This window comes from Panthera leo, chromosome B3 (assembly GCF_018350215.1).
Source record: "Panthera leo isolate Ple1 chromosome B3, P.leo_Ple1_pat1.1, whole genome shotgun sequence".
NCBI classification, from domain to species: domain Eukaryota; kingdom Metazoa; phylum Chordata; class Mammalia; order Carnivora; family Felidae; genus Panthera; species Panthera leo.
In genome coordinates this window covers 5,838,682-5,860,089 of record NC_056684.1, presented here as the reverse complement: position 1 = coordinate 5,860,089, position 21,408 = coordinate 5,838,682, and the positions used below count along the sequence as shown (strand labels likewise).

The following is a 21,408-nucleotide window of genomic DNA, read 5'->3' as shown; positions in this document are numbered from 1 at the left end:
TAAACTAAGATAAAGGTAGATTAAAATGCATCGTATCTATCTCTTAAATAAAGTAACACCTTCTATAAAAAGCAAAGGTGGGCTTTTGACTTAATGCTGAACAATGCTGGCTCTAGAATTCTATCCAATTCTGAACAAAAATGAATTCTCTAACAACAGTTTTCCACTTTCTGTGAACTTCAACAGACCAAGTTCAAAAGCAAATCATGATAAAATCTACCATGGTCTTGAATTCTAAACTCCAAGAATTTCAGACAAGCTGTGCTGTAAAGCCACTGTTGAGAAATCCAGTGAAGCACGGGGACACGTCCTGGGCACTCTGGGTTTTGAAGTTGGAGAAAATTAGAGTGAAAAGTTGATTTTGTGTGTAATATTTTTAGATGCTCTAGGAAGACCAAAACCATGAAAGCCACGGCAGTCTGTGAGTGTCCCTGCCTCCTGCTGTGGCCAGCCTGCCTCCAAGACGAGCTCCCACAACCTGCACCGTGTTCACGCGGCCTCTAGGGGTTGGCGCCACCGAACCCTCTCCCTTTCCCTCTCCCTCTGCCTCTATTACCCATGCGCGCTCCTCTTCCCTGCCCTGCAAGGTGTGGGGACCCTTCATCGTGCATGGGGCCTGTCATGTCAAGAATACACAATTTTTGACAAACGCGGTATTTTAAATTGGTGGGGAAAACACGCACTAGTTAACAGTGCCAGGAGACACGGCTGTCCTTCGGGGGAAAATTAAAGGTAGTGACCTGTCTCAGTACAGACATAAGAGTACCTTACAGGTTTTACAGAACTAAATGTAAAAAGCAAACTAAAAAAAGCAATGGCAGGTTCCTTTTGTGCCACTCACGTCTCTCACGGGAGCGGATTTAGTCAGTCTACGGGAAGCTTCTAGGTGGTTGGTATTGTCATAAGTGCTGCCCCAGCAGCCGGGACTCTGGAGTAGGATGCCCAGAACAAAGACAGACCATATTTCTCGGCCGCCGTTTTTATTAAAGAGGGTTAATGACATGAAGATTGGCATATTAGTCGCCTGGGGCTGCCATAACAAAACACCACGGGCTGTGTGGCTTAAAGAGAAATTTATTTTCTCAGCGTTAGAGGCCAGAGTCCCAGATCAAGGTCTGGCAGGACTGGTTCCCGATGAGGGCTCCCCTCCTGGCTCACAAAGAGCCACCGTCTCACTGTGTCTCTGAAGGGACTTTCCTTGGTGCACATGGAAGGTGTCTCTTCCTCTTCTTATAAGAACAATGCCAACTGTTTGGGGTGAGAGCCTCACCCTTATGATCTCATCTAACCATAATGTCTGTAAAAGCACCATTTCTAAATATAGTCACACGGAGGGTTAGGGCCTCAACATATAAACCTGGGGGGGGGGGGCACAACTTAGTCCATAACAATGGGGTTCTCACATAGGCTAGTAACATGGAATGAGATCGAATAGCTCCAGGAAAGATATCCCCAGATAAAGATCAAAAAAGAGGAGTCAGATGTATCTGTTTCTCCTAGAACCTCAAAATATCATCATTCAAGATCATGATCAAGAGGGAAAGAAAATAAAAGTCAGATAATGTAAGAAGAAAGTGCAGGAGCCAGAGCCGAAGCAAAGGGTAGGCTAACGCATGAAGAAACCGAAGATGCGGCAGACTCGGACAGCAAAATAGTAAGACGTGAAACTAAAAAAAAAAAAAAAAAAAAAAATCCTCATAGATTTGAGGAACATAATGACAAAGACCATTCTTCTTAAAGAGGAAGGGAGTGACTAAATTCATATGAAAATGGTGAGGACAGATACAAATGCAAAGAAAGAAGAAGGTCATCAAGAGGCAGAAGTCACTCAAGATCTAAGGTCATTAAAGGCATCATCATAGAAGTGGGGAGTGGAAATATCTTGATCCAGGAACAGAAAGAGAAGTCAGAGAGGAAGAACCATGATCCGGAAGCAGGGAAGAACACTGCAGATCAGATCTAGCTCCTGCTGAGGACCAAGACACGGGTAGAAGCCGGAGCAGCATAGGAGGAGACATCAAGACAGAAAGAAGAAAACAGAAAAACCAAGAAAAGTCAGCAAAAGTTTAAGCCAGACTCCTAGTGTACGTCTCCTGAGGCAGAAATAGCAGTAGATGCACAAAAAGCTTTAGCCAGAGGACGGAAAAGGCAGAGGTTGGAAATGACAACAGCAGCGAGAAGAGGAAATAGCTAAAAAAACAAAAGCAGGAAGTAGCCGCAGTTGCTCAAGATTCTGTTCTCAGTGTTGCTGCCCTGTTGACAAGGACAGTAAAGCTCCCCTTCATCCACGGCAGGTACGTTCCATGAGCCTGTGGATGCCTGAAACCATGGACAGTAACCAACTCTACATACGCTACGCTTTTTCCCATACACACCTATTTATGATAGTTTGTTGATTAGCCCCTCTAAGAGATTAATAATAATACAGTAGAACAATCAGAATATATTGTAATAAAAGTTATATAAATGTGGTCCCTCTCTCTCTCTCTCTCTCTCTCTCTCTTATTGTCCTGTATTCACCCTTCTGAGGATGCGAGATGACACAGTGCCTACACAACGAGAGGAAGGGAGGTGAGTGCGTAGGCGCCGGGACCAGCGTTCAGCTGCTACTGACCTGACGGTAAGTCAGAAGAAGGATCATCTGCTTCTGGACTGCGGCTGACCCAGGTAAGCGAGACCAGGGAAACGAAGCCGTGCATAAAAGGGGGGCTACCCTGAGTCCCCACACAGCTGTGGCTCAAGTATGAGCCCCAACTAACACTCTGGCAGAGATCAGACTCGCCTTCTCTAGCTATTACAACCTAGCAGTTGTGAATCCAGTGAAACCGACTGAACAAGAGAAAGGAAGACACCTCAGCAAGACAAAAAAGAAGGGACAAATCCCAGCCTACTTAAATATGGAATAAACTGAATTTTGAAAACGAGGACCAAAATGTCAAGCTTAGCAAATTAAGCAATATTACGAGTGAAGATGAAGCTGGATACAGCTCGGCTGATGAAGAAAACTCCCAAGACTTTAAGCGATGGGAAGGACGGGAGACTCTAGAACACAAGGCTTAGGGGTGCTGCCCACCCCTCACCACTTCCTGCACGCTCAAAAATCCATCTATAACGTGACTCCCCCAAAATGTAACTACTAATAGCTACTACCAGGAGCGCCTGGGTGGCTCGGTCGGTTAAGCGTCTGACTTCGGCTCAGTTCGTGATCTCACGGTTCATGGGTTCGAGCCCCGCGTCGGGCTCTGTGCTGACAGCTCAGAGCCTGGAGCCTGCTTCGGATTCTGTGTCTCCTTCTCTCTCTGCCCCATCCCCACCTGCGCTCTGTCTCCCTCTGTCTCAAAAATAAATAAACATTAAAAAAATTTTTTTTTCTAATAGCTACTACTAGTAGCTGGAAGACTTACCAATAGACAGTCAGCTGACACATGCATTGTCTGTTATATGAATTATATGCTGCATTGTTATAACAAAGAAAGCTAGAGAAAAAAATGTCATTAAGAAAATCATAAGGGGAGGGACGCTTGGGTGGCTCAGTCGGTTGGGCATCCGACTTGGGCTCAGGTCATGGACTCACGGTCCGTGAGTTCGAGCCCCACATCAGGCTCTGTGCTGACAGCTCAGAGCCTGAAGCCTGCTTAGGATTCTGTGTCTCCCTCTCGCTCTGTCTCTCCCCCATTTGCACTCTGCCTCTCTCTCAAAAATAAATAAACATTAAAAAAATTTTTTAAGAAAAAAAAAAAGAAAATCATAAGGGGGCACCTGGGTGGCCCAGCTGGATGAGCATCAGACTCTTGATTTTGGCTCAGGTCATGATCTCACAGTTCATAGGATCGAGCCCTGTGTTGGGCTCCACGCTGAGCGTGGAACCTCCTTGGGATTCTCTCTCTGCTCCTCCTCTGCTCTCACTCTCTCTCTCAAAAAAAAAAAAAAAAAAAAAATCGTAAGGAAAATACATTTACGGTACTGTACTATATTTATTGAAAAAAACCCATGTATAAGTGGACCGGCACAGTTTAAGGGTCAACTGTATTTGGAAATCTAGATGTTCAGTATGAAATGGCAAGATCATAAACCCACTCATAAAGAGGAATGGGGCTGAGTTTCACATCTTCAATGCAAGGAATGGATTCAGTTTGAAAAAGATCACACTTTTACAGTGTGGGACTTAACAGACTTCTTGTTTGGATGTCAGGTCCTTGTTCACCAAAGAGCATTCTAGCTTGCGTGGGTATCACATTGATTTTAATTTATTGAAAAATACGATTCTCACTAATAAAAGAATGGCAATTATGTGATGCAATAAGAGGTGATTACAGCGGTAATCATTTTGCAATATGTAAGTGTATCAAATGAATAGACTGTACACCTTAAACTTAATGCTACATGTCAATTATACCTCAATAAAGCTGGGAGGAAGAGAAAAAAACATCAATTTTGGTAAATATCAAATCAGTGATACTGGTGTTAATCTTGTAATCAGGCTAAATCTTCCATTAAACTCAACAGGACAGTAATTTTTAGTTCATGAATTCTACTTTTCAAATATATAAATGCCGCAGGTGGGATAAAATATCAGACAAGGATTTTCTGTGTCATTTTGTGTATCTTTGTAGTTAACTTTTTACAGTTATTTTCACCTCTTGAAACATGAAAGAAATGTTATGCAGATGTTCTTGAGACAATCTGGCCATTTGCTACAAAATCCAGCACAAATAAGCTGGGTGGTAATAATGATAAAAATGGTTTTCTCAGGAGAATAAATGTTGTTAAAGTGGCCATACTACCCAAAGTAATCTACACATTCAATGCAATCCCTATCAAACACCAATAGCATTTTTCACAGAACAAATAATCCTAAAATTCATATGGAACCACAAAAGATCCCAAATGGCACAGCAATCTTGAGAAAGAAGAAATCCAGAGGTATCACATACAATCTCAGATTTCAAGAAATACTTCAAAGCTATAGCAATCAAACTCTATCATACTGGCACAAAAACAGACACACAGGTCAAGAGAAAATAGAATAGAGAGCCCAGAAATAAACCCATGATTATATGATCACTCAATCTTCAGCAAAGAAGGCAAGAATACACGACGGGAGAAAGTCTCTTCAAGAAATGGCGCTGGGAAAACTGGAAGCCACATGCAAAAGAATGAACCTGGACCACTTTCTTACAACATACACAAAAATAAACTCAAAATGGATTAAAGACCTAAATGTGAGACTTGAAACCATAAAAATCTTAGAAGAGCGCACAGGCATTAATTTCTCTGACATCAGTCATAGCAACGTTTTTCTAGAGATGTCTCCTGAGGCAAGGGAAACAAAGGCAAGTTGAACCACTGGCACGACATCACAGTAAAAAGCTCCTGCACAGCACAAGAAATAATCAACAAAATCCAAAGATAACCTACTGAATGGGAGAAGATATTTGCAAACGACATTCAATAAAGGGTTAGTATCCAAAAAATATAAGGAATTTACACAACACCAAAAAAACCCACAAATAATTCCATTTAAAAATGGGCAGAAGACATGAACAGACAGTTCTCCAATGAAGACACACAGATGACCAACAGACACATGAAAAGATGCTCAACATCACTCACCATCAAGGAAATGCAAATCAAAACCACACTGAGATATCACCTCACCCCTGTCAGAAGAGCTAAAATCAAAACCACAAGAAACAAGTGTTGGTGAGGATGCGGAGAAAAAGGAATCCTTGTGCACCACTGGTGGGAATGCGAAATGGTGCACCCACTGTGGAAGACAGTACGGAGGTTCCTCAAAAAATTGAGAACAGAATTACCATATGACCCGGTAATTCCACTACTATTTACCCAAATAATATTTAAAAAACCTAATTCAGGGGCGCCTGGGTGGCTCAGTCGGTTGAGCATCCGACCTCGGCTCAGGTCATGATCTCACAGCCTGTGAGTTTGAGCCCCGCGTTGGGCTCTGTGCTGACAGCTCAGAGCTTGGAACCGGCTTCAGATTCTGTCTCCCTCTCTCTGACCCTCCCCCGTTGATGCTCTGTCCCTCTCTGTCTCAAAAATAAACATTAAAAAAAAAAAAACCTAATTCAAAAAGATACACGTACCTCTCTGTGTTTACTGCAGCATTATTTACAATAACCAAAGTGTGGAAGGAACCAAAGTGTCCACTGATAGATGAATGGATACAATACAGAAGATGTGGTACGTATATACAATGGAATATTATTCAGCCATAAAAAAGAATGAAATCTTGCCATTTGCAACAACACGGACAGATCTAGAGGGTATAATGTGATGTGACATAAGTCAGTTGGAGAAAGACAAATACATATGATTTCACTCACTCATGTGGAATTTAAGAAACTAAACAAATGAACAAACAAAAAAAGAAAACAAAAAAGACTCATAAGTACAGAGAACAAACAGGTGGGTTCCAGAGGGAAGGGGATGGGTGAAATAGGTAAAAGGGACTGAGAGTACACTTAGAGTGACAAGCACTGAGTATGTATAGAATTGTTGAATCACTCTATTGTACACCTGAAACTAATATAACATTGTATGTTAATTATACTGTAAAGTCTTTAAAAATGGTTAAAAAAAAAAAGAATGGCTAAAGAATAAGAAGAGTTATCTTTATGTGTCATCAATCAAGGGTTTACTGAGTAAAAATACATACACATATATATATATATATATATATGTATATATATATATATATAGAGAGAGTGTGTGTGTGTATGTATATATCTATGAAGAGAAAATTTAAAAAATGGTTTTCTCAAAAGAAAAAAAAGGAACTGCAATATTGGATAACATTTTTATACCTCGGAGCTATAAGGAAAAACATCAACAAACATAACTAAAGTTAAAAGAACAAAAAGAAAAAAAAGAACAATGGACTAGGAGAAAATATTTGCAATAAATACAATAGAAAAAGGATTTAATACCCATGAAGCTAGGAAAAAAATGCAACACTTACCAATGAATAAAACAAATGGCCATTAGAAAAGCGGACAAGTGATGTGGTCAGATATTTTCAAGTATAAACGATTGGTAAACACTAAAAGACATGCAGCTTCAACAATACTCAAGAAAGCTTGGGAAGACAATGAATTTCTAGGTTCTCACCTATCAGACTGGCAAACATTTGAGAATATTCTTAACATTGAAAGTTGGTGACATGATGGTGAAACAGGCCTTCTGGGAGAAACCTATCACACTAAAAAGTGCACACCCTTTAATCAAAGCAACAATTCAAATGTTAAGAGCCTACCAAAGAAACTAACACATGGGCATACAGATGAATGTACAAGGGTATGTGCTATTTAAAACAGTGAGAAACTGGGTACTGAATAAAATATTATGACATACCTGTATTACGGAAAAATCCTGCACTACTAAAAAGAATATATGAAATGGACAAAGCTGCAAGACTTATCATGAAGTGATAGAAATGCAAGTTACAGAAGCATGTAGTGTGACTATTCTTTATTTTTAAAAGTAAACGTATATGACATGTATATATATGCATGCATTATTACCATTTAAAATTTATTTAGTGCTAGCAGGGGAGGGGCAGAGAGAGAAGGAGAGAGAGAATCCCAAGCAGGCTCTGCATTGTTAGCGCGGAGCCCAAACTAATGAACTGTGACATCACGACCTAAGCCGAAATCGAGACTCTGTCGCGTATCTGCCTGAGACGCCCACAGGGGCCCCTGTATATCCATGCATTTAAAGACTTTATAGCGGCTGCCTCTAGGAAGGGGAGTGGTGTTTGAGTGAGGGGGTATGAATGCTAAGGGAAGGACTTCTCCGTTCTCCGTTAATAAACTTGCTGTTTGAATCTTTTATAAAAGAAAGAATATGTTCACGTACTACTTGTATAATTTTAAAAACCCAAAACGAAGTAATATATTTGAAATTCCGGAAACAGGCCTAAATGTATATAGACAGTTAAGTTTAAACAATGGGAGGCCGTATAATTTGGAGAAACTAGATAACGATATGGAAAAAAAGTAACTCGGTTCTGTACCTCAACATATACTGAAATAAATCTTTGTTCTAAAAGGCTTAAAAATGCATATATTTTTTAATTGAAAACAACTGAGATAGGAAGATAAACTCATAACTAGTGAAAAAGTAGAGGAGATAAGCACAGTTTTAGTGGAGAGTGAACAATGTCAATCACAAATTGAGAATTAAAGGGAATGTTGTGGAAGAAATATTTGTGAACATAATGACGTATAAAAGCTTGATATCTTAAAATTTCAGAATAAACCATAAGATATTAGGACCTTCTTTGAAAAAAAAAACTTTAAGATCTGAAAGAATGAAGAAATGGAAAGAAATGCTATTTTTTTTAAAGGTTTTTTTTAAAAATTTTTTTAATGTTTATTTATTTTTGAGACAGAGAGAGACAGAGCATGAATGGGGGAGGGTCAGAGAGAGAGGGAGACACAGAATCTGAAGCAGGCTCCAGGCTCTGAACTGTCAGCACAGAGCCCGACGAGGGGCTCGAACTCACGGACCGCGAGATCATGACCTGAGCCAAAGTCGGACGCTTAACCAGCTGAGCCACCCAGGCGCCCCAAGAAATGCTATTTTTAATACATTTCTAAGTACAAATCCAACAGAGACTTATGGGACCTTTACAAATTATTCAAGAATGTATCCAGATGAACAAACGGTCATAAGTATCAGTGAATATATTGAAAGAGAACTGCACCCAAGGGGGATATTGTCTTATTAAGTATATGAACTTATATTAACGACAATAAATAAAACAGGGTGAAACTCATGCAGAAAGAGAAACACAACTTAGTCGAACAAACAATGAGTAAAAACTAAATCTCACTATGTATTATAAAGTTTATTCAACCAATGTTTAGTGAGTGACTACTATGTGCTAGACACCTACCACTCTACTCCGGGGCTACCTTGGTCAATAAGTCACATTCTCGGCTGGCTTACGTTCCGAGTGTGGGAAGAACGAGGCACATGAGCATGATCTTTTCCACCATCATAAGCTCTCTGAAGGAAATGAGCAGGATGGTATGATGGGGGTTACTTCAGATAGGCCGTCATGAAGGTCTCAGGATCTTGCACCGAGTCATGAACGCTAAAGAAGCGAGTCAATGAAGAGCTATAGAGGGAAGGGATTTGGGCAAGAGTGTTCTAGTGGACAGAGCAAGTGCAAAGGCCCTGAAGCAAAACTGCACTTGTGTCTGAGGAACAGAAAGAAGACTGAAATGGCTAGAGTGGTGCGAAGGTGAAAGTGAGTATGATGAGGTCAGACGGAGAAGGACAAAGGAGCCAGATCACGTCAGGCCTTGTAGGCTGACAGGGAGTTTGAATTTTACTCTAAACACATTATACATTAAGGTTTCTTCAACAAAGGGAGGTAAAATGGATAGTTTACATCGAATAATTCAGAAAAAAATGTTAGTTTTAACATAAACTAAAAAATATACAGAGAGTTACTTTTGAGAAGAGAAATCATTTGTGTGCTAAGATGAAAGTGATGTCAATTATAATCGTGAGAGGTCATCTAATATAATATGCATCCTGATGCTGGAGTCATTAAAGTGTGAAAAAAATGTGCATCTTAGAACATATGTAATATAATACCATGAACCAGGTTCTAGACTTTACTGGACAAGTGGTTCAATTATGTTATAATAGGTGTATATGAAAAGAACAATGGAAATCTACACATGGAAAAAGTAGGCAGGATGATTAAAAATAAAAATTCAGACATCTGTGAAGCAGCACTCTACCTCAGAGTAGAAATTAAAAATGACACATTTCAATGTTAGAGGTAGGAAGACACATGAACTCAAATATTCCTGGAGACATTATAAATTAATATAGCTTTTCTGTATATCTACCTAGCAACCTGCCTTATAATTAGAAATATTAGTATCTTTGACTCAGGAATTCTGTTTTCTGTCTGTTCTGTAAATTGGCCCAACGGTCCGCATAAAGACACGCAGTAGTTTTGCCTGTGTTAATTTAAAAAAAAAAACAAATGGAGACAATCTAATTTCTCTCCTACTCCCCTACGGCCGGATGGGCTAAGGACACTCAAACTGCCCCCACTGAAACGTTCTGCTTTGACTCACTCCTGGAAAAGCGAGGTAGGTCGGGACACGCTGAGAAACAGAAAACGTGGCCTGGTCGAGTCCTCCTCACCACGTTTCCGCTGGAATGCCAAAGCCAGGTGCCCCGCCTACGGCGAGCTCTGTTTCTCCAGATGCCCTCACGCGCCTTGCCCTCGGGTGTCCCCAGAAGGAGCTCATGGACATTCTCAGGGATACCGAAGCCAGACCGTGACCCAGACACTCTGCTCAGCTGACCTTCTCTCGGAGGCCTGCACGGAGAAGCGGCAAGCGACACCAGCCTCCCTCAGCCGTCTGTGCTTTTGCCACTCAGATTTTCCAAACTAAGACAAACGGCAGTCAGGGAATACACATCACATGGTAAAGCCGTGAAGAGAAGCAAAGGGGTGAGCAACTCAAATGTCGGAGGAAGGATGCCACGGATGAGGGGATGGAAGCGAGGAATGCACGCACAAGCCTGAGGGCACTAGGAGTGTACTGTTTCTTAATCTGGGTGAGTTTCATCTTACTGGCATTTTTTAGACTTATCAGCACGGTTAGCGTTAGTTTTTTGTATATACATGTTTCACAATAAAAATAATTTTAGGGTCACCCGAGTGGCTCAGTCGGTTGAGCCTCCAACTTTGGCTCAGGTCATGATCTCACGGTTCGCGGGCTCGAGCCCCGCGTCGGGCTCTGTGGGGACAGCTCAGAGCCTGGAGCCTGCTTCGGATTCTGGGTCTCCCTCTCTCCCTGCCCCTCCCCTGCTTGTGCTCTGTCTCTCTCTCTCTCTCTCTCTCTCAAAAATAAACATTAAAAAAATTTTTTTTTTTAAATAATTTTAAAAACAATAATCTTACAGGGATTCTGATTGGGTTTTCAGTAAATGGATAATCTGGAAGTAAGGGACATCGTAGTGAGTTTTCTCAACAGGCAAAGGGTGTGTTTAATTCATTTATTTTGCTCTTTTTTCATATTTTTGGTAGATTTTGAGAGTTTTCTTCATATACATCTTACACATGTTTTACGTTTATTTCTTGATATCTTATGGACCTTTTTGCTTTTGTTGAGTGGGCCCCTTGAAAGATTTCCTTATTATTGCTAAGGAAAAGCTATTGATTTTTATATGTTAAACTTGTCCCCATAATGAACTCTATTAATAGCTCTAATGGTTTACCAGTTGATTGTTTCAGATTTCCTAGGTAGGTAATAATTTCGTCTGTAATCATTATATATTCTGAAGCCCAGTAAAGCCAATCCCCAATTGCTGATCTTTTTCCCTCAAAACGTACTTTCACATTGCTTGGCCATTCATTTTTCCTGATAAATTTTCCCTTCACCAAAAGTTCTGTAAGATTTTCTGATGCAATTACACTTGGTTTCCCATTTAATTTATTGATTACTATTATTACCTTTGCTTGACTTTTCCCAACAAGCAGAGGACTTGTAGCTCCATTTATTTTAAGTATTCTTTTATGTCTTTCCTTTAATATTTTATAATTTTATTTGAATTAATGTTAAGTATTCCACACTAAATTAATTTCTAAACACTCAATATCCTTTATCACTATTGTGAGGGTTTTTTTTTTTTTTTTGAAATTAAGGTTTTTTCTACCTGTTTTCACAGAAAAAAACTTCAATTTTGATGAATTTATCTCATATTCTGCCATTTTGCCCATATCATTCATTACTTGGTATAATTTTTGCTGGGTTTTTTTTTTTTTTTTTTAAGGTTTTCTAGGTATATAATCGGGCCATGTTATAGTGACAACTCATCTCTCTTTCTTCCTTTACCATGTTACTTGTTCATTTCCTTTTTTATAACTCATTACAAATGTTTGTTCAAATTAGAGTAAATAGTAAGAGATATCCTTGTTTTCATGAATGCCTATAGATTTCTCTCCTGAGAAAACACTGGTCCTTGGTTTTAAAACTAAAATTTGCTGGGGTGCTTGGCTGCCTCAGTTGGTACAGCGCATGACTCTTGATCTTGAGATAAGTTCAAGCCCTACACTGAGTGCAGAGTTTACTTTATTAAATGAATGAATGAATAAATAAATAAATAATAAACAAATAAACAAATAAATAAATAAATAAAATCTTGGGGCGCCTGGGTGGCTCAGTTGGTTAAGCGTCCGACGTCGGCTCAGGTCATGATCTCAGTTTGTGAGTTCAAGCCCCACATCAGGCTCTGTGCTGACAGCTCAGAGCCTGGAGCCTGCTTTGGATTCTGTCTCCTGCTCTCTCTGCCCTTCCCCACTTGTGCTCTGTCTCTCAAAAATAAACGTAAACAATAAAATAAAAACAAATTAATTAATAAAATAAAATAAATTAATAAAACCTTGGAAAAAAACCCTAAAATTTGCTTCTTCTAGAAAAATAAACTAGGTACTGGAGAAAAGAAGAAAAATACTTTTCACTATATATTCTTGGTTCACCTTTTGAATCCTGAACCATCTAAATGTGGTTTATTTCCCCAACAACAGTTTATGGTAAATAAATAAACATGCACTACATAATCAAATAAAAATGTTTCTTATTTCAATTCAAGAGCATTCTGGTGGGGCGCCTGGGTGGCTCAGTCGGTTGAGCGTCCGACTTCGGCTCAGGTCATGATCTCACGGTCCGTGAGTTTGAGCCCCGGCTGAGTCGGGCTCCATGCTGACAGCTCGGAGCCCGGAGCCTGTTTCAGATTCTGTGTCTCCCTCCCTCTCTGACCCTCCCCTGCTCATGCTCTGTCTCTTTCTGTCTCAAAAATAAATAAACCTTAAAAAAAAATTTTTTTTTTTTAAATAAAAAAAAGAGCATTTCGGGAATATAATTTGGATAATCATTTCTCTCGGCATCTACTGATGCAACTCTATCAGTCTCCACTATTTTTCTTACTGCTGTAACAGACCCTAAGAACTAGTATACTGTAAATCAACACACACACACACACACACACAAGCCAAAACATAAAACAAGAACCCTAGAGCCAACCAAGATTTAAGGCCACAATGCTTTTTTTTTTTAATGTTTATTTATTTTTGAGAGACAGAATGTGAGTGGGGAGGGGCAGAGAGAGAGCGAGACACAGAATTGGAGGCAGGCTCCAGGCTCCGAGCTGTCAGAACATAGCCCCACGTGGGGCTCAAACTCACAAGCTGTGAGATCATGACCTTAGCTCAAGTTGGACGCTCAACTGAGCCACCCAGGCACCCCAAGGCCACAATGCTTGTTAATGGGACAGAAAGAAACAAAAACCAGGTCTGGTGACTCCTTGCTACAAGTGATTATTGGCTAAGATTTTCTTTAGTAATTTTGTACCAAAACTAATATGCAATATTACTCAAAATATTTTTTTGCAAGGCTTTTGGATTACAAACCATTTACACTGTAAAATCGCTTAAGTAGTATGTTTTTATTCTCGGTTTAAGAAATACCTTTTACAAGATAGAGGTTTTATTATACTTCAACATTTAAAAAGAATTCTACCGAATCTATTAGGGAGACAGTTTTGTTTTTGTTTTACTTTTAAATGTTTACTTATTGAGAGAGAGACAGAAGCAGAGCATGAGCAGGGGAGGGGCAGACAGAGAGGAAGACAAACACTCTGAAGCAGGCTCCAGACTCTGAGCTGTCCACACACAGCCTAATGCGGGCCTCGAACCCACGAACCATGAGATCATGACCTGAGCTGAAGCTGGATGCTTAACCAACTGAGCCACCCAGGTGCCCCATACTTTTTAAAGTTTATTTATTTTGAGAGAGTAAGTGATTGCACGCGCACGCGAGTGGGTAGGGGCAGAGAGACGGAGAGAGACAGAATCCCAAGCAGGCTTTGCACTGTCAGTGCGGAGCTCGACTCAGGGCTCGAATCCACAAACCACAAGACCATGACCTGAGCTGAAACCAAGAGTCGGCCACTTAACTGACTGAGCCACCCAGCCGTCCCAGGAGTCAGTTCTTTTTTACACCTTTCTTATTTCATCCTGATGCTGGATTAAGAGCCTTGTTGTTGATCTCATTTGGTACTCATGTTCTGACGTCAGCTATTTCAAATACATTAGTAATACAACTATGCAGGTCATCCTCTAAAAACGTTGTTTTCTGACTTTTATCCTCAATATATTAGGCCAACTATTTGTTGATTTTATTGTCTTTTCAAAGATCAAACCTATCATTTTCCTTTAGTTCCTATTATTTTCACCCTTTTACTTATCTTCCCAAATCCAGTGCACACTATTTAATAAATGTCCATTACCTTATAAAGTTAATTTCTTTTTCTTGCTAATATAGATATTGAAGTACATCTCAATTTTTAAAATATATTATCACATATTTCCTTTTTATTCTAACACACTTATATGTACATTTCTATCGCATTCTACAGTTTAAAACACTATAAAATACATCGTCATAATTGAATCCTACAACCTGGTATTTCTACATTCAGATGGTAGGTCTGTGACTCAAATGCAGGTTCTATGATTCTAGATCTGGAGTTCTTTCTATTATACCACACTGACTCAATGTCCAATCTGACTCAGGTATTTTAAGAAAGTTTTTAAGATTATCTGAGGGATTAGTCTTTTTTAGGTTATTTATACTGTTATGTACGATAAGCGAATAAAATGCATGAACTCTTAAATTAATCACCTTAAATCATTTTCTGAATGTAAAGTTTGTATTTTTATAGCTAGAGAGTTTACTTTTCTGTTAGTTAGGTTTTAATGCAAGCTTCTACTTCAGTGCCTTCTACTTAAGTAACTTATTCGAGTCACTTAAAGGAAGCCTGCCTAAAATTTCACCTATAAAATGATGGAATTAGGGGCGCCTGGCTGGCTCAGTCAGTAGAGCATAAGACTCTTAATCTCAGGGCTGTGAATTTGAGCCCCACATTGGGTTCAGGATTACTTTAAAAAAAAAAAAAAATCTAAAATGATGAAATTATATACTAAATTAATGGTTCTCAAGCTAGGGTCCCTAGGCATCTCAGTTTCCATGAAGATAATGAAAAAGGATCTGTAAGCCATTTCTAACTTTTAAAAAGCCTAAAAAAATCATGTTGATCTATGTTAAGATTGCACAGACTAACTAAAACATCAAGCCTCTTTGTCTTAGGCTACAATTACAAGTGAAAATAAAATGTATGAATTCTTAAATATCATTTGGTTTGATAGCTAAAGAAAATTTCTAAACATAGTATGCTACTATAATTTATAACAAGAAAATATTTGGTATTCATGCCTATTTCTGGCCCAGGGCTCCTAAGTGATAAAGGAATTTGGAATTTCCTAAGTGATAAAGGTGTCTTGTTTATGTTAATAAGGTAACTTCTGGAAAGCACCTAAAGATGGGGGCCGGTTGCCAGGAAAAACAACCATTCAATCAGAGGATCAGAACTTTCAGTCCCACCCCAGATCTCCAGAAAAACCCAACAGGACAGGGTTTGGGAGCTTCCAGGTTAATGGAGATGGGAGAGAGTGGCCTGACTGGAAAGGGCATGAAAGCTCCATGCCCTTTCCCCTTTCCTTGCCCTGTGCATCCTTTTACAGTAAGCTGGTAATCTAGTAAGTACAATGTTCTTCTAGAGAGTTCTATAAGCCCTTCTAGCAAATTAATCAAACCCAAGGAGGATGTCATGGGAACCTCTGATCTACAGCCAGCCGGTCAGAAGCACAGGTGACAGACAACCTGGACTTGTGAGTGGTGTCATGTCTATCTATCTCCAGGTAGATGGCGTCAGAACGGAGTTAAATTTGTGGGACACCTGCTCGTTTGTGGGACACCACAGAGAACTGAGCTAACTGCTAGGTGGTGTCGGGGAAAGAAAACAGACAAATTGGAGTTGGGTGTCAGAATCGTACCCGAAAACCAAGGGCAGGGAGAGAGCTGGGTAGAAACCAAGGAGTCCAAAAGTTCTAAGAGTTTTCACGGGTTGCTAGGAGCTTTCTCACAGCACCGTATGGTGGACACCCGGCAACTCTTACCAGTGTCAATAAAGAGACTGACAACAAGACCGACAGGATGGTTACGCAAAAATCCAGTGCGAATTCTTTACTGGCTGCCATCATTAGCTGACTACACATACCTGGATGAGGTCCAAGATTCCAAGTTCACTCTCGGATGAATCCACACAAAACACAAAGTACAGTGTAGCATAGTGCCGATAGATGAGTTTGTAGTCGGAGCCGCCAATCAAACTGTGGAAAACGGGAAACATTTAAATGGCTGTATCCAAGCTAAACCCATCTCCAAGAAACCCTGTGCCAAAGAATGAGAACGGGCTCAACAGAAAGGGGAGGATGGGCCAAACAATAGGCCATTTCTCCCAGGGGACCAGCAACCAAGTTTGGCCGAGATGCCTAAAGCCCCTTGACCTCACCTTTTCTTCTGCCATCTTCCCAGGAACCAAACCTCTAGATGAAGCACAACCAAGCAACAGCTTCCAAACGGAAGTGGGACTCTTCCTGGGCAGCTCAGGCACCCACCCGACACTTGAGGAAACAGCGACGAAGGCCACCCAATAGTAGACGTGTGGGTAGAAAACTGAAACCCATCGTTTACCTTCCACCTTCCAAGAAGTTACAGATGTTGTCATCTCGCTTGAGAACTAGGTGGAAGGTCTCTCGGACAATCTGCTGTTGAATTTCTTCTGGCTATGGAATAAAATAAATAAAGTGACTCAGTGGGGAGGTCTGAAAAACTACATTCCATGGATGGGGATACACCGGGAGAGAAATGCTTCCAAGCAGGGAATTATCGGAACATTTGGTACCAGTTTTCAGAAAAAATAAAAAATGAGGAGTAAAGAAAAAATAAAAGGGAAATCTATGGAAAAATAGATTAAGACTCAGTTACAGGAATTAAGATAGGGTATATTTACCTAGATATCTAGTCACTAACCATTATTGTCCTGATAGGTAAAGTGATACTTCCTTATAGTTAACAACCAAGGAAAGGAGAACTGATCAACTCTCCTAAAAGATCAAAGAATAACTAGAAGACCAGTCCTGGAATATTTTGTCTTCCCCTAGAAAACATCTATGCCAACGTCAATAGGTCTAACCCTTCAAGGAGGTCAAGATGTAATCATGTAACTTTGTTTTTAAAAACCGAATTTTCCATCTTTTGCACTGGTAATATGGTATAATGGGGTGTTACCAACAAAGTATTACTGAGGAAGACAGAAAAAATTCTATTTACAGATTAGAATTTGGAATAGAGTTATACTTTTTTTTTAACTACTATATACAAGAAAGCTCAACTGTAATAACATCTCTTGATAACTTACACTGATTTCTATTTATACAGAGGAGGTTCACAGTAAGTATGGTTTTAAAAAAGGATGATGGCAGGAAGAAACTAATCATTAAGACAAAAGTAATAAAAAGCTCTAGACCAGTGACCTGGGAATGATATCAAAATACAGGTTCCAATTTAGTAGGTTTGGGGTAAGTCCTGAGACTGTATCGCATTCCAGGGGATACCAAAGCTGCTGGTTTGGAGATCACACTTTGAGTAGCAAAGCTTAAGAAAATCTTCAGACCGGACTTGCCCTTAGACTCAGAAACTAGACTGAAGTAACGCTAATGCCTTCTTTCTACAGCACTGAATTTGTTTGAAATCACCAGTTATTTAAAAGAAAGAGAACCAAACAAGAAGATGTCATTGTGAAATTACTTTTCAGAACTTTGACTCAACATGGACATACAGTGGCCCTCTGTTATTTACTGAATGAATGAAGACTAGTCACTATAAGTCTGAGTACGCCAGGATGCTGTAAAGGATTAACTCTGCGTACTTGGAAACAGAAAACGTGCTAAGCATCAGCACTTTTTTAAGCTGACCCAAACAGCTTTCAAACCAAACAAAGCCTTTTACCTGACCCTAGGTGGAAATGGCCACAGAGGGAAAGTGGTATGAAACAGTAAAGCTAACTAATTTCTGATTTCAACAAAAAGACGGACTACCACTTGCTTCCAAGCCTCAAGTACTTTAACAGTCCCGCATATCTTTTAGTACTCTGCAGTTTTCAAGGTCAGTTTTCATTCACGGGCTAACGTGGTTCTCATAAAACTCGTATGTTCTCTAAAGGTTTACAAAAGGCGAATAAGAGCACGCAAAGATGTTCATTAGAGGAATGGAAAATTAAAACCACAGTGAGAACCCACTTTATACCCATTATAGTATTTTTATTCAAAAAGATAATAACAAATGTTGATAGAGAGGTGGACAAATTGGAACTCCTATACACTGCTGATGGGAACGTAAATTGGTGCAGCCACTGTGGAAAACAGTTTGCCAATTCCTCCAAAGGTTCACCATAAAGTTACCTTATGGCCCAGCAATTCTACTCCTAGATTTATAACCAGGAGAAATGAAAACATGTGCACAGAAACACTTGTACATGAATGTTGATGGCAGCATTCTTCACAAGAGCCACAGGTAGAAACATAGGCTGATGGACAATCAAAATGTGGTATATCCATACAATGGAATTTAACTTGGCAATAAAGAAGAATGAAGCATGAATACATGCCACAAGCGGGATTAACTTTAAAAACATACTAAGTGAAAGAGGCCACATACTGAATACCATTTATATCAAATGTCCAGAATAGGCAAATTGAGAGAAGCAGAAAGTAGATTAGTGGTTGCCTAGGGCTAAAGGAGCTGAAGAAGAAATTGGGAATGACTGCTAATGGGTAGTGGTTTCTTTTTGCGGAAATGGAAATGTTCTAAAACTGACCATGGGGATGGTTCCCCAACTTTGCAAATGTACTAAAATCCACTGAACTCTATGCTTTAAACGTGAACGTTTTATGCTTTAAAGGTGAACGACATGTACGTGATTTATTTCTCAATAAAAACCTAAAAAAAGAAAAAAAAAAGAAAAATTCACACACACAAATGCAAATACAAACTAAATGGTAGTGAATGATCGTATTTTTATCTGGAAATAATTATTAAATGTAATCTAGCTTAAAAATTCTATGAAAAAGTAAAATTATTTTGTTCATTCCTATTTCACACACACACACACACACACACACACACACACACACACACACACAAAGGGAAGTAACACAAGGTCAATAGACACAGGGGTTAAAAAAAAAAAAAAAAAAAAGGTGAGCTGAGGCCCGAACAGTTTTCTGACTTTTAACCCTCTTGCGTTTCACCGATAATGTATGGAACATTTCTGAAACCTCGCCGCGAAGAAATACAACGCTGGGGGTCAGGAGACAAAGAATGATGTTTGTTTTCCCAGAGGAGTTTTTGGGGAAACTCAAATTTCCGTGATCGTTTATGGAGCCCTCACGCGGCAGCCTTTATAATTTCTCACCGTTTCCCACTTGGAAGCTGACTTTCTTCAACTCTACAGAAGGAAGGGTATCCAGTCCCTGGGCAGTCCCACCCAGCACTGAAGCAAAATAATCCCAAGAAAGCACGTTTCCAGATCTTTGGGCTAAAGCAAAAACTTTAATAAGCTGCATATTTCTTCCTACTCGTACGACCAACAAGATTAAAGGGGCTTAGATGGGTGAAGTTTTCAGTGGGGCACACCCCCCCCCCCCAACCGTCCTTTAGAGAGCCCCGAGACGCAAGGAGAAATGTCACTAAACGGCAGAGAGATGCAGGGGTCCAGGAAGGGTTGAGCGGGGGTAGGACGTGAGGCCCGACGCTGACCCCGGTCCCGCAAGGAGGGTGACGGGTGCGAGGGTCACGCTCGGTGCGGGAGCCCGAGGTGGGGAGACGGCAGGTGGGGCCGGAGGGAGGGAGGGGGGCGCGGACGCTCTGCAGGGACGTGACGAGGCTGGGCCGCACTCACGAAACGCTGGTAGAAGCGGACCAGCCGCGGCTTCCCGTGGTTGTTGAAAACCAGAATCGCTTGAATCATCTTTGCCGGCCACGTTCCTTTCAGCGCCGGCGGCCCCCACAAAGCATCTACTTCCGCCACAACACGGCCACTTCCGCTTGGTGTGCTGCTGAGCGCGGCCGGCGGAAACGTGCCCCGGCGCCCAAGGGGCCCGGCCGCGAAGAGTCCGGCTTCCCGGCACCGCAAGGAGAAAGCGCCAGGGTGGGCTAGCGGGGAGGGGGCGGGGGTCGGGCCGCTGCGGACCCCGAGGCTGGGCAGCGTCGTCACCTCGGCTGGCACCGGTTTGCCAGTCAGGGGCTGGCCAGGGCGCGAACCCGGATCTCTTGCCGTTCGGCCGGCCGGACCGCTTGCTGCAGAATCTCGGGCGGAGCACGTCGGGAAAGCAGATCCCGAAGCCGAAGTCCCTGACAGCAGCCGCGCTCCCGGGCGACTGGGCGGCGGGGGGCTCCCTGTTTCCCCGTCTCCCCTTCTCCCCGTCCACGCGAAACGTGCAGTCCTGCCTCTCCCCTTAACACTTGCAGAACGGTTCTCAGCGTGGAGACACCAGCCTATTTAGCCGTTGCCCGCTTAGGGAACGTGAAGTTCCTTTTTGATTTTCAGTACTATATACATAACAACGCTGCAGGCAATATTAATGCCTGCTGGTGCAAAAGGGCCGTTTCTCCACGGTAGGTAGCGAGTGTTGGAATTAAGGAATCTTCAGCGCAAATCCATGTGACGATCCCAAATTTGTAGATTTCCTTTCTTCTTTTAATGACTTGGGGTGAGGTGGAGCACGGTCCCTTGTTGCAGCCATAGAGCTGCGAATCGGAATCACCTGCCCGGAGGACTGTTCTGCAGTGGGGAGCAAAAACCTTTACGATATGTAGAACATGAGGCCCAGCATCTACGGTTTTGGAATTTATAATAAAAGGATTGTGGGATGTGTGAAAAGCCTCAAGAATGTACATCTCAGCAATGTTAACTGCAGGGAAAAACGGGACACACACTAATCATTCCGAAACGAGATGATCCTTAAATGCATTGTTCTATCTGCACATGAGGAATATTAAATGGTCATTAAAAACAATGTGAGGGGCGCCTGGGTGGCCGAGTCATTTAAACCTCTGACTCTTGGTGTCTGCTTGGGTCATGATCTCAGTTTGTGGGTTTGAGCCCCGTGTCCGGCTCCGCGCTGAGTGTGGAGCCTGCTTGGGATTCTCTCTCTCCCTCTGGCTGCCCCACCCCTGCTCATGCTGTCTCCGTCTCTCTCAAAATAAATAAACTTAAAAAATAATTTTGTGAAAGGTTTATGGGATAGATAAATGTTCATGACATATCTAAGTGAAAAGATCAAAGTATGTACATGGATACCCCACTTTGTAAAAGACTGTAAGTAGATACACTAAAATATAAATAATAATTGTGTCTCATGGAACGGCAGCATCACAAAGGGTTCTG

General features: G+C 41.1%; 1 protein-coding gene across 3 annotated transcripts in view; it reads right to left on the bottom strand.

Moving 5' to 3' along the window:
* The window catches only part of AP3S2 (adaptor related protein complex 3 subunit sigma 2), a 58,124-nt gene extending 38,053 nt beyond the window's left edge, over window positions 1-20,071 (bottom strand). For 2 of the 3 annotated variants that reach the window (XR_006203325.1, XM_042940988.1), the window contains exons 1-3: window positions 19,921-20,064; window positions 16,653-16,744; window positions 16,177-16,288 (exon numbers count right to left, since the gene is read on the bottom strand). Coding sequence is in view for 2 of the 3 variants with exons in the window: in XM_042940988.1 (XP_042796922.1) it covers window positions 16,177-16,288; window positions 16,653-16,744; window positions 19,921-19,989 (273 nt within the window). In the remaining variant the exon portion in view is untranslated. Of the gene's footprint in view, window positions 1-16,176; window positions 16,289-16,652; window positions 16,745-19,920 lie in introns of all 3 variants that reach the window. The other variant, XM_042940989.1, reaches the window with a different exon arrangement.
* Window positions 20,072-21,408: the final 1,337 nt, after the last annotated feature.